The sequence below is a fragment of the Eptatretus burgeri genome, chromosome 12 (genome assembly GCF_056783735.1).
Source record: "Eptatretus burgeri isolate ZD-2024b chromosome 12, Ebu_testis_v1, whole genome shotgun sequence".
NCBI lineage: Eukaryota > Metazoa > Chordata > Myxini > Myxiniformes > Myxinidae > Eptatretus > Eptatretus burgeri.
The window spans coordinates 25,633,356-25,647,361 of record NC_140972.1 but is presented as its reverse complement, the minus strand read 5'-3'; the positions used below and the strand labels follow the sequence as shown (position 1 = coordinate 25,647,361).

At 43.7% G+C, this 14,006-nt stretch overlaps 1 protein-coding gene across 3 annotated transcripts in view; it reads right to left on the bottom strand.

The window, feature by feature from the left end:
* The window catches only part of LOC147015279 (secretory carrier-associated membrane protein 1-like), a 38,086-nt gene extending 31,996 nt beyond the window's left edge, over window positions 1-6,090 (bottom strand). For 2 of the 3 annotated variants that reach the window (XM_085849868.1, XM_085849867.1), the window contains exon 1: window positions 5,800-6,090. In XM_085849868.1, coding sequence (XP_085705994.1) covers window positions 5,800-5,856 — 57 coding nt within the window. In that variant the 5' untranslated portion in view covers window positions 5,857-6,090. The remainder of the gene's footprint in view (window positions 1-5,799) is intronic. The other variant, XM_085849866.1, reaches the window with a different exon arrangement.
* Window positions 6,091-14,006: the final 7,916 nt, after the last annotated feature.

Genomic DNA, 14,006 nt, shown 5'->3' with positions numbered 1-14,006 from the left:
ACGATTAAGATGCAATGGAACAACGAGAAGCACAGTCCGTTACCTTAAATAGATCGCCAAACGCTTCCCTTTTAAACACATGCCATCAAATTTTCCAAGGAATATTTTTTTGGTCGACTTCTCAACAAAATGTACATCTGATGAAACTCAAGTCTGGCATTGAAAACTGGACAGCACAACTTCATTGGACCAGAGTACTCGTCATCTTCTCAGGAAGGAAAAGATGGAATACAACTTCCAGTTATTACTGCAATCCTTGTGGGATGGTGCTAAGGATCTGCTACTCAACTGGCAAGCATCTTCTGCTTCAAATGTCAATTACAAAATAGCAACAACAGAAAGAAGCGACACGTTTGCAGAAACCTGCAGTTGAGGACGAGAGGAGAGAAACAGCAAAGTGTTTAGGTGAAAAATAAATAAATAAAACGACTTAAAACTTGGCCTCATGCTGAATGGTATGGAGGTAGTCACTCTGCCCAGAGCTGTCCTGAGGGGGAGAATGTGATTTCACACCTCCTTCCACCTCTTCATACAATTTACACGTTTTAGCTCCATATTGTTTGTTTTCGTATTTTTATTGCTTCTGGAATCGGTCGGTAAACAGTGCCCGCAGTACTGTGATTAAAATGGCTTGTTTGCCGTTCCCATCTGAGCACAAATCTCATGATGTTGGGATCCCGGGTTTAAATCCCATTTTTGGCGTTCATTTTTTTTTTTTTCCATTGCCAACAAATCTTCTTCCAATTCATGTAAAATAGATAAGCCCTCAATGGCTGGCAGGATAGCCTGGAGGTATGCACAATCACCTCCAAGCTGTCTAGCCTGGGTTTGAATCCCAACCCAGCCATAAACTGTCATCCCGGTGAGTGTTTCACAGGCAGGGCGATTCATCAATATGTGTGCCGTCCCTTGGATGGACGTTAAATTGGCATCCCGTCTCCTGGCATTAGTTGGTGGATGTTAAAGACCCCACGATGCCCTTTGCAAAAGTCGGAGAGCTATCGCCGGAACCATGAAAAAGTTACAAATGCCTGTCCAGACTACTGCTGGGAAGGCAATGGCAAACCACCCAGTATAACCCTTGCCAAGAAACTGCTGTGGCAGCACCAGCGCTCTGTAACAGAACATGGTACATCAGAATAAGACCCCAGCCGGGCTGACGCCCAGTTGGAGGACAATGGATTTTATCAATGGTCTCATGTGCAAGCTCCTCAGTGAGTCTCCACATAAAGAAGGCAGAAACAGAACTGTGAACTTCAAAATGAAAAAAAAAATTCCCATTATTTAAGAAAGAATCCAGAGAAGAATTGGGAAACTATAGACCTGTTAGTTCGACTTCAGTTGTGGGGAAGGTGTTGGAGACATTAAGGACCAGATGAGGTTGAAGGTAGTCAGCATGGGTTTACCAAATGTAGTTCCTGTTTAACAAATATTTTAGAGTTCGATGAAGCAGTGTCTGATTGGGTGGATGAGGGAAAGGCAGTGGACATAGTATATCTTGAGTTAAAGAAGGCATTTGATAAGGTACCACATTGGAGGTTGTTAGCCAAAGTGAGGGCTTGTGGAGTGGCTGGTTAGGTAGGCAATTGGATTGCAAACTGGCTTAGTGATAGGAAGCAAAGAGTGGCTGTGAGTGGGAGGATGTCTTGCTGGGAGGATGGAAGTAGCGGGGTCAGTACTCAGGGATCAGTACTCGGACCATTACTATTCATTATTTATATCAATGATTTGGATAGTGGGGTGAAGAGTAGGCTTTCCAAATTTGCAGATGACACAAAGCTTGGAGGTAAGGTGGATAGCAGAGGGGGTGGTGATCAGATTCAGGAAAGTATCGATACTTGTATTTATTTGGGAAAAACATTGGCAGATGGAATTTAACCTGAGCAAGTGTAAGGTGTTGGGGATGGGAAAGAACGATGAAAATAGAGATTACAGGATGTAAGGGGTAATTTTGGAGCATGTCACACAGGAGAAGGATCTGGGGATGGTAATAGATAAGGGAGGTAAGCAGGCAGCAGAGTGCCAACTGAACACACAACATAGATGCCATAGAGAGGGTTCAGCGCAGGGCTAAAAGATCGATTCCAGGCCAAGCTGGACTCAACTACGAGGAGCGGCTGAAGGAGACGGGGCTTTATTGACGAGAAAGGAGGGGGTTACGAGGAGATATGACAGATGTTTAAGACAATGAAAGGTTGAGATAAAATAAGTGAAGAGGAATTATTTAACAGAGTAGACAGTGACAGAACCAGGGGCCATAACCTGAGAGTAAAGAAGAGAGTTAAGATGGTAGTCTGGGTGTGCGCTGCCGCTCGCCACAGGGCGAATGTCCCTTACCTGTGGCTAATATTTTAAACCACCCATTAGCCACTGTGGCTACTCCATGTTTTAGTGTTTTTTAAAATTTTTTTTTACCAGTTTTAGACAAATTTTGGGCGATTTTAGCACAGAATTCAACCTTCGTTGAGATGGCCGCCATTTTCTGTTTTGATTACGGGAATCACGCCTGATTTCGTACAAGCTTATATATGCTAACTTTAGTAGTTTTAAACTAGTTTCTAGTAAAAAAAAAAAAAAAAAAAAAAAAAACGAGCAAAATTACGCATGATTCTCGTCTCAGTTTTATTTAATTTTTTTCCGGAATGATTCGACATGATTCGGCGCTACTTGGCGCTAGATGCTTCGTTGGGACAGTGGTTGCCAGGTGAGTTTTCACACAATCAGTAGTAGTACGAGTTTGTCTGGATGAGTGAAGTTGATGGGTGACTTTGGTTGGTTGGATGAGTGAAGTCGATGGGTGAGATTAGTTGTATGAGTGAGTTTGATGTGTGAGATTGGTTGGAAGTGAGAGTTTGATATGTGAGATTGGTTATATGAGTGAGTTTGATGTGAGATTGGTTGGATGAGTGAAGTTGTTGGGTGAGATTGGTTGGATGAGTGAGTTTGACTGGCATGAGGTTGGTCCAATCCTGGTCCACAACCACCCCCATCCCCCACTACCACCTACTAAAGGCACAACGACCATAACCCCCTCCCCCACACACACACACACACCATCACCACCACCATCCCTCACAATCACCACCTCCCCTGATGGTCGTTCATTCAACCAATCTCACACGTCAAACTCACTCATCCAACCAATGTGAACAATCCAACTCACTCATCCAACCAACCTCACCCATCAAACTCACTCATCCGCCTTAAAAGTAACTTATTATTTCATATTGCTAAAAAAAAAAACTTTTGATAAAATATGTGGCTATTTCCTTTCTCCTGTGGCTAATCATTCTAAACCTGGATTAGCCACAGTGGCTAATTCCTTTTGAAAGCCAGAGCACACCCAGGTAGTAAGGCAGGAGACTTTCACTCAAAGAGGAGTTAACCTCCGCCATCGAAGATCGGAGGTAACTGTTTTCACCACTTTCTGTTTGTTTGTTTGTTCGTGAACAATATTACGGAAAAACTCCTCGACGGATTTCGACGAAACTTGGTGGGGGGGGGGGGGTTAGGTATGGTCCAAGGATCATGCCATTAGATTTTGGACTTGGTCCAAAGTCCAATATGGCCGCAATGGTGGGCATTTTGAAAAACACATTTGAATTTTTTTTATTTTTTGCATTTCTACATGTTTTAAGTGATTTCCAACCCCCCCCCTCCCCCCCAAAAAAAAATTGTTAGAGAAAAAAACATTTTTTGCAACTTTTTTTTTTCAACAAAATTTCGATTTTTTTTTTTTTGCATTTCTACATGTTATAAGTGATTTCCAACAAAAAACATGCCAAAATTATAATTGCGGCTGATTTTGGAACTTCAGGTGGATATACCCACGTAAAATCAATTTCTGTCTCAAGGAATCTAGTTATGACGAATGAATTGAGTATGTAAAAGTTAAAAGTAAAAGGGAAAGTTGCAAACTATAACTCTGTGGAGCACTGTTGACGTCAAATTGAATGAATATGATATCAGGTTGACTTGAGTGACCTAGCAGTATTGGCGGCGGAGGTTTTGCACTCTACCGAGTCCTCCCCCTCTAGTTAATGCATGGAATGGTCTCCTTGGAAAGGTAGTGGCAGCAGAAACAGTAGATAAGTTTGAATTAGAATTACATAGGTACCTGAAAGTTATGGATTTCAAGGGGTATAGGGATGTTGATAGGACTAATTGGTAGTTTGAGCATTGATGGGTGATTGTGTGCATGTTTCCAGAGTGCTGCTGGTGGGCGTCTTGTCAAGGGGTCATGTGTGTAGTTGAGTGTGTTTTACCCAAACCCATGCCCCCTCCCACGGGGGGGGGGGAAACAAAACACAAGAAAAAAAAAACACTTAAAAAAAAAATTGCATTTCTTTATTTAGGTGTGGTGTTGATAAGTGAGTGTGGTGTTGATAAGTGAGTGTGGTGTTGATAAGTGAGTGTGGTGTTGATAAGTGAGTGTGGTGTTGATAAGTGAGTGTGGTGTTGATAAGTGAGTGTGGTGTTGATAAGTGAGTGTGGTGTTGATAAGTGAGTGTGGTGTTGATAAGTGAGTGGGGAGTTGATAAGTGAGTGTGGTGTTGATAAGTGAGTGTGGTGTTGATAAGTGAGTGTGGTGTTGATAAGTGAGTGTGGTGTTGATAAGTGAGTGTGGTGTTGATAAGTGAGTGTGGTGTTGATAAGTTAGTGTGGTGTTGATAAGTTAGTGTGGTGTTGATAAGTGAGTGTGGTGTTGATAAGTGAGTGTGGTGTTGATAAGTTAGTGTGGTGTTGATAAGTTAGTGTGGTGTTGATAAGTTAGTGTGGTGTTGATAAGTTAGTGTGGTGTTGATAAGTTAGTGTGGTGTTGATAAGTTAGTGTGGTGTTGATAAGTTAGTGTGGTGTTGATAAGTTAGTGTGGTGTTGATAAGTTAGTGTGGTGTTGATAAGTTAGTGTGGTGTTGATGTGGTGCAGGCATGATGGGCTGAATGGCTTCCACTTGTGTCTAATTTCCTTCTGTTTCCCCAAAGGAAGGTAGTTAAATGGAAGGAACATATATTATATATATATATATATATATTTTTTTTTTTTTTTAAGTTACATTTGTTTCTTGTATTGCACGAATGCAAGGTGAAAGTTCAATTTATTCATAATAATAATTTACCAACACAATGAGCAACTCAACCAGAAATAAATACAGTTAAATAACATTTAGAAACAACCACCTGAACACACCCTCTGGAGGAGACCACATAACCACTATACACGATCCTGGCACCAGATAACAATCCCACACAAACCCACAAACCAGAGTAAACAAACACCCATAGTGGGGGTGGGGGGAGGGGTTAAATCACCCATAATGGGGAGGAGGGGGAGGGGTTAAATCACCCATAATGGGGAGGAGGGGGAGGGGTTAAATCACTCCTTCGGCTTGCCAAGACGTTTCGTGCAATTACAGCAACGAAGCAGGAAAAAAAGGGAGAGATTTAAACAATAATAATTAAATAAATACCACGCTCGAGGGCACCAACAAGACGGAGCAAAGGACATGATGTATCGGAATGAGGACGTGTATGTTTGGAGCCGTCGCTCAACGACGGTCCTTCCCCATCGTGGACCAAGTACGTTCGTGTTTGTATCGGATAAATAAATCGTCCGAACGTGACGATCTGAGGGAGTATCCGAGGAAGTCCGACCAGTCCCGCCAATCGCACAAACACCAAGATATTGAGCCGTTCGAACTCGGCCTCCGAAAGTGTGTGAAAAGTTGAACATTCACGAACAATGAGACCTGCTTCGTGGGGGGGGGGGATCGGGATTCCAAAGACGAGGCCGACCGTACCTGGAAAGGGTTCACAGCCGCAGGATCGGCGAAAGGATTCGGGTCGAAATCTGCCATGGTTACCACAGGCCTGAGGTATCTGTCCTTCCCAGATCGATTCCAGATCGTACTTCCACCGTTGCAGCTCCGTTTATACGAGTCGAAAAAAACCCCCCAATGATCGAGCGTCCTTGGCTCCCCCTCGGAGACCAAACTCGAAATCCGACGTCACAAAGCAGGCCCGACGGACGACGCACCTCAAGGCACACGCACACACTTCCGGGATACTCGCCTCGAAAATGACGTACGGAACGTCACGTGATCCTCCACGTGGCGCCTTGCCACGCCCCTTGATGTCGGGAAATCGGTTCGGTGGTTGTTGCGCGCGATTTGTTTGCGATTTATTTATTTATTTTTTTTGATTACAGAAAACCGGTAAATCTACAATAGCCACCGCAGTACTCGCTCAGGGTGCGGCAGTCAAAATAGTGACGTCAAGACGCAAATTGCAAAATGTGACCATGTTTTTTTTTAACGTTGCGTTTTATTATATATTTACAAATTGGCGGAAATGCAAAGAAATAGCGTACAATATGTTAAAAATAATAATAATAATAATAATAATATGATGCGATTCCGAATTATTTTCAACCATCACTGTGTCACTCTGAAGTCAATTTGCATATTTCCAAGATGGCGGGGCACCCTCCCGAAAATGTGGTAAGTAGAAGTTGTCAATATATCGCATATTCCTTGAAAGCAGCACGTAAAAGATAAAGACGAGCATAAAATTTAATACTCACTGGTCATTTTGATATATGGTTTAGAGGGGGAGGGTCAGGTCCAAGGGGAGAAAATTGCGGTCCATTTATTTATTTTTATTTGTCTTGTTTACAATATTAAAAGCATGGTGATATATGGTTTTACATGGTTTTTTATGAGTAATACAGGTGTTTTATTGGCATTTTATCTTACGTTCTACCATTATTACGTAATATCCGTACATTTCTGATTTCACGATATCCGCGCTTTGACCTTGAGAAATAAGGTCAAGGTCATTCCCAAGGTCATTTATTTATCTTCGGTTGTATTGCTTACAATATTTCCTAAATGCTGATCCATGGTTTTATATGTCTTTTTCCAGTAATAAAGCACGTTATTGACATTGTATCTATTTTTGTGTTATTTTTTACACTATTTCCTCATGGGTATTGGACACAACTCGTTACACATAATAAATGTATTACATATTGTCCCCAAATACAGCCGATATTGAAAATTTAAAACTTGAATATCTCGAAAAATATTCGGTCATTTTCAAAAATTCCAAAAGCTATGAGTTCATATTAATCTATGCTATTAGAAAATAACATTATATATATATATATATATATATATATATATATATATATATATATATATATATATGTAGGGTTTTGAAATTTTAATTACGGTGCCTGACTACAATGTTGCTCGGACGGAGGCGAACCCATCGCGCCTCGAGTGAACCCGCAATGGTACTCTGTGGTGAAATTCTGAGAGTGAGGAGGAGGAGGCCGAGCACGCACGAACCAACCATACGTTCACAGTTACAGCTTTCATGGGCCGATGACTGGGCTCGGCAACCCAAATAACAAGAAGAGCCGGTTTGTTTTCAATTTAGGTGAAATACGCGATGTCGTAAACAGCCGCGATGGATGTAATCCCGATTTTAATAATTAGTCACATCAGTCACCAAAAGAACAAAATGACATCGACATTGCAGAAACCTTCACCAGGACTTGTTTGTGTGTGACGTTTGTTTTCTGGTGTATTACGTCATTAATAAGAGACATAACAAGTGGTGCCAGGCACAACAAATCCCGCACATTTAAGGCATAAAGTTATTTTGGGGATCAAATTTAAATTTGATACATCCTTAACCTGAATGTTGATTTATAAGGAATATTTTAGTCCTAGTTTGAAAAAAACCTCCTCTTTGAAAAGTGAGGTCAGGTGGAGGATTTGTGAAAATGGAACGAAGAAAGCACTTTGGACCATTAAGAAGTGTTGGCATGTGTGCATAGGCCATGGCACTGAGATGCACTGGAGAAGCCCGGAAGGGCTAGAAGAGCCCTGTGATTGGCAGAAAGCAGCCTCTTCGCTCTCTGCAGACCTGGATAAAATCACAAACTGGTCCAAAACGTGGAACATGTCTTTTAATCCCGACAAACCTCACACTCTCGCTATGTCTCTCCAAAAGGACCGTTGGGAAAACCCCACACCATCTAATTTCTCAACAATCTTCTGGAAGAAGTCCTTTCTTTCAAGCTTCTGGGTCTCACTATCTGCCATGATCTTTCATGGGAAAGCCACATTTTCAAGCTGGCGTCCAAAGCCAGTTACCGACTGGGAATCCTCCATCGTGCAAAGTCCTTCCTCGGCCCTCTTGAGTTCCTGACCACAAACAAAGCTTTCATCCACAGCTTGATGGAGTACTGCTCTCCCCTCTAGGCTGGTGCTCCGGCCTCTCACCTTTCTCGGCTTCACACTGTGGAAACCAAGGCATTGAAGATCATTGGTATCTCCCGCGGTGAGGCTGAGTCTTTGGGCCTCTCACTCTCTCAATACAGGCAGGTCGGTGGTCTTTCTGTCTTCTAGCATCTCCTCTCCGGTCTCACTTGCTTTGTCTGCGATATGTCTCCCCCCCATATTTTTGCAGGGTGTTCAAGGTCCACCAACAACCCCATTCTGGTAAAATTACCAAAATCACGAACCACTGCTCACCTTCACTCTTTCATTCCTCTTTTTTCCCCACCTTTGAAATAAACTCCCGCACTCTCTTCAATCCCATTCTTACCTCCAGGCCTTCAAAACAGCTGTTCACCATCACCTCTAATCTTACCCCAACCAAAACCACGACATTTTCCACCCCCGTTAATCCACCCCAAATCCACCTCCTTCAAATCCCCTGCTTTTCTTTTTTAAAGTTCGCTGTCATGTAAGGTCCTGAAAGTCCCTGTAGTGTCCATCTTGTTTACACCGTATATCCTGCCCCATCCTTCTTCCTTCCACAGATCTAATGTCTCTGTGCCCCACTGTTTTGATCTTCCCTCTCCTGCCCCTCTTGTCTCCTGCCCCCCTACCTTTATGAGCCTCGACAATGTATACAAAAATAAAAAGACAATTATTTGGAAATGTATATTTGGTGAAGTGAGCGAAGGTAGTTACCTTTGTTGTACAACCTCTTCTTTCACCTTTGAGAGTTAATTCATGAGATGAGCAGTAAAATTACCTTGAAATCCATGTATAGCTTGTTTTTATACTATTTTCAGTTTTTGAATGATTAGCACATTTGAGAGGTCACATGACTGCTTCTTCACTGATCTTTCCGATCATGGGAAGGTCTCACGAGTTATTTCTGTCATTTCACACCATATTTGACGGTGGGAATTCACCACCTCACGAAGTGTGTTGGTACCTGGGTTGAAATGCGGAGAAAATTGAGTTTTTTTATGAAGCATTGAAGAAAATGGATCTACCTTCGCAGAGATGCTCGTCTGTTTATAAGTTATAAATTGTGAGAAAATGACTGATGACTGATTAAAACCTCTTATTTAAGTGCATCTTGGTAAAAAAAAAAAAGTGATTCTAGAGGTATAAAGTTTCATGGCTATTAACCTTGGGAGCTCAGAAGAGTAGGGTCACAAACAAACAAACATTTCGCAAATACATAATATATATATATATATATATATATATATATATATATATATATATATATAAGATTAATTTATAATTGTATCAAATTGTCAAAGGGCAAAGTCACAGTGACTACAAGTAGGCCTTATTAGCCCCTCCACCGCCCGTCAGCACGAGACGGCCGGTTTTGTACTCGCTTCTGTCCCTCTTTATTTTTTCCACATATATTTTGATATGCTGTTTAGTTTACTATTTGAGCTTTTGTCATCAAACTTTCAACAAATCGTTATTATGAGAATATTATGATGACAAAACTAGATGGATGAGTTGGTTAGGTGACAAGAACAAGCGGATTCGATTTTGGTTCAGGTCCGGATGCAAAACCAAGTGCCATTTTCGTTGAATATGGATCCCCTCTCTGGAATGATGCCCCTGCATCGCACCTGGAACTTTTCAACATACATGGTATAAATGGCATCTCCAAGTGATAAACCTAGGTTCATGACATATAGCTTTTTAATTATTATTGTTAAATTTTTTTTGTATACCTTGTCGAGGCTCGTGTGAGAGCCAACACACAACGCACAGCAAGGGGGTCATGAGACAAGATGGGAGGGAGTGGGAAGGACAAAACACTGGGGAACAGAGACAATAGGAGCTCTGTGGAAGGGAGAGGGATGGGGCAGGGAACATGGGGAATAGAAGATGGATATTACAGGGACTTTCAGGAAGGAAAGCAGGGAATTTGAAGGAGGTGGGTTTGGGGTGGATTAACGGGGGTAGAAAAGATCGAGGATTTGGATGGGGGATGATAAGAGGTGGTGGTGAACAGCTGTTTTGAAGGCCTGGAGGGAAGAATGGGATTGAACAGAGTGAGGGAGTTTATACCAAAGGTGGGGAAAAAGAGGAATGAAAGAGTGAAGGTGAGCAGTGATTCGTGATTTTGGTAGTTTTACCAGAAGGGGGTTGTTGGCGGACCTTGAGCGCCCTGTGGAAATATGGTGGGGACAAATCGCAGAGAGAGCGGGGGGGGGCGGGTGGGCGAGGCTGGAGAGGAGACAGTAGAAGACAAAAAGTACACTGACCAACTTGCGGTGATTGAGTGAGAGGCCCAAAGACTCAGCTTCATTGCGGGAGATGCCAATGATCCGAAATGCCTTGGTTTCTCTAGCGTGAAGCCGAGAAAGGTGGGAGGCAGGAGCACCAGCCCAGAGGGGAGAGCAGTACTCCATCAGGCTGCGGACAAAAGCTTTGTAAGTAGTCAGGAGCTCAGGAGGGCCGAGGAAGGACTTTGCACGACGGAACATTCCCAGTCGGCGACTGGCTTTGGAGGCGAGGTTGGAAATGTGACTTTCCCAGGAAAGGTCATGGCAGATAGTGAGACCCAGAAGCTTGAAAGAAAGGACTTCTTCCAGAGGATTGTTGAGAAAGTGGATGGGGGTTTTTTCTAAACGGTCCTTTCGAAGAGTCATGGTGAGAGTGTGAGATTTGTCCGGATTGAAAGACATGTTCCACGTGTTGGACCAGTTTGCGATTTTATCCAGATCTGCAGCGAGTGAAGAAGCTGCTGCTTTCCGGTCTGAGGGATGACAGGTGGTACGGCAGAGGGTGGAGTCGTCAGCAAAGAGATATAGAGGATTTTCCAGAGAGTCGGAGAGATCATTGATGAAAACTAGAAAAAGAACAGGGCTCAGAACGCTACCTTGAGGAACTCCAGCCTGGACTGGAAGAGGGGATGAAAGAACTCCATTTAGGGCCACACGTTGACTGCGACAGGAGAGGAAGTCTGAGTGCAGATGGCCTTGAATACCATGGGAAGAGAGTTTGGTGAGTAGTGCAGGGTGCCAGACTGTGTCAAAAGCACGTGATATATCCAGGGATACGGCTCGGATTTCCTGTCTGGCGTTGAGGATCTCCATCCATTGTTGGGAGAGCAGAAGCAGCATATCCAGGGTAGAGTGACCTGGTCTGAAACCAAATTGATGATCGGAAATCAAGCCATTGGAGAAGAGGAAGGATTTAATGTCTGAAGCGATGATGGATTCCATAACCTTGCTGATGATTGGGAGAAGGCTGATTGGTCTGTAGTTGCGGGGATCTGTTTTTGCACCTTTTTTGTGCAGGGCAGTGATGTTTACTGATTTCCAAGCAGATGGCAGATGACTTTGAGCAAATGAGAGGGTGAATAGAACAGAGAGAGGGTGAGCAAGAGCAGAAGAGCAGGCTTTGAGGACACGTGGGCTGATTCCGTCTGGACCGGTTGCAGAATCTAAGTCGACGATTGACAACAAGCTCTCCAGCTTGTCAGGAGAAAAGGACACAGAGTCCAGGGACAGTTGGGTGCGACTGGGTAAGGTGGGTAGAGAAAGTGATGGGTTTTGGACACAAGATTTATCTTGTGATTTATCTTGGGGATGGTATGGAGGGGAAATATACACCAGAAACAGATTTGATTAGACGCCACCAGGATTTTGAGGAGGGAGCGGTTTGAGAGTTCAGACTTGAGATTGGAAAGATGTTGTTTTCTGGCTCTCCTGAGAGTAGATACACACTTGTTCCGAGCTTTATGGAAGGAACTGAGATTGCCCTCAGTTGGGTTTGCTTTCCATGAGGCAAAGGCAAGTTGTTTCAGGACAACTGCCTCACCACAAGCTTCAGTGAACCAAGGGCGGGAGGAAGGGTAGGACAACTGAAGACGAGAGGGGATAAATCTGTGCAGGAGGGAGAGCAAGTTTCTTTGAAAGAATTCCCAGGATGAGTTGATGTTGGAGAAAGTAGCGATAGGAGACCAGTCTATAAGTTGATGGCTGCTTGGAGACCCTGCCATTCGGCTTGAGTGAAATGCCAGACTCGACGGCGGTGAGGTGGTTCTCTGATAATAGCGAGAGAGATGTCCACTTTGACAAGGACGTGGTCAGAAGAACCGATTGGAGCGGAGGAAGAGCAGCAGATATTGTCAGGGAAATTTGTCAAAATCAGATCCAGAAGAGATGGAGTACCATTGGTTGAGATCCGGGTCGGGAAGTTGACCGATTGAGTCGCAGAAAGCTTTTGCTGAGGTGCCATGGCAGGTGAGAGAGGTACCCACACCTAGCCAACTGGCATGATGACAATTGAAGTCGCCACATATGAGGAAGAGAGAGTTTGGATGAGAAGATAGAAGTTGGTCCATGTTTTCGGATAGTGAGGTGTAGATGGAGTCATCACTGTTAGGTGGACGGTACAGTACACATATAAACATGAGGTGGGAGTGGAGGTGAAGCCGTAGCCAGAGGTATTCCTGGGGGTGTGGGGGTGTGGGGGAGTGAGGGCAGTGCATGGAGAGTGAGGAATAGAGTCTTTGATGAAGAGAGCAACTCCTCCACCAGGACGAGGCTCAGGTCTGTCATACCGGAGGAGGGAGGAACCAGGGAGAGATACTTGGGAGTCAGGCACGTCTTGGGGGAGGAAAGTTTCTGTTAGGCAGATTATGTCTGGTTTGTCAGTGGCAACCTGTATGGAAAGATCTGAAAGGTTTGAGCAAAGGCCCCAGATATTTGAGGTCCACACTTTTAATGAAGAGGTAGGGGAGGAGGCTTTGGGTGCAGGGGTGGGGGGGAGGGTAGGACAAGGGACGAGGGGTGGAGGTAAGGATGGTTGTTGAAAGAGTGTGGGGGATTGCAGAATAGCTAGGGGAGGGGGCCGAATGAGGAGGAGAAAAGGCTCTGTGGTGCTGGGGGAGAGGGGGGGACAAGATAGTGGGAAGAAGGCAGTTGAGGATTTGAGGAGGTGGAGTGAAGAGATGGAGGCGAGAGGGCAGTGGAAGGAGGCAGCTTTGTGGATGAGGGGGGGGGGCAACTTTGAGAAGGATGAGTGAGGAGGATGAATGGTGGGAGAATGGTGATGGGGGAGTTTTTGAGAGAGGTGAGAGGGAGGCTTGGAGGGAGAAGAGTGGGATGGTTGCTTTGAGAGTGAGGGGTGAGAGGGGTGAGTTGGCACTGAAGTTGGAAAAAAAAGAATGGTTGAGGGAAAGCGAACATTCATAGCAAACTGGGGTTTTTTTAAGTTTTAGGTCAGATTTAACACAATTCTTGATGGATGCAATAAAGGCGAATTCAGAGAATGGAGAGAAGAAACGCTGTAACCGTTGGACTTTTTAGGCAAGGTATGAAGGAGAGGTCGAATTGAGAGCAGTCTGTTTAAATAGCAGAAGAGTAGTGCATTATGATACAGTAAAGAGTACCACACATGTGAAAGAGGAAGATGAAGCATTATAAGAGATCGTTTTTGTTATTATTATTAATTTTTCAGAGAGTTTTCAACAGGTTAGGTCATGAAAGTGTTGTCGAAAAAAAATCGAGGAAGAAGAAGAAGAGGAGGAAGAAGAAGAAGAATCGAGAGTCGTGAGTGTGCAAGGAGAAAGGTCGGGGTTTTTTTTTGTTTGTTTGTTTTTTTTTAAGATAAGAAATAGAGTGATTAGTTGCGAGGGATGGGGGGACGTTAGGAAAGTGGGGAAATAGAAATTGAAGGTAATGGGGAGAAAAAACAAATAAACGTGATCATACACC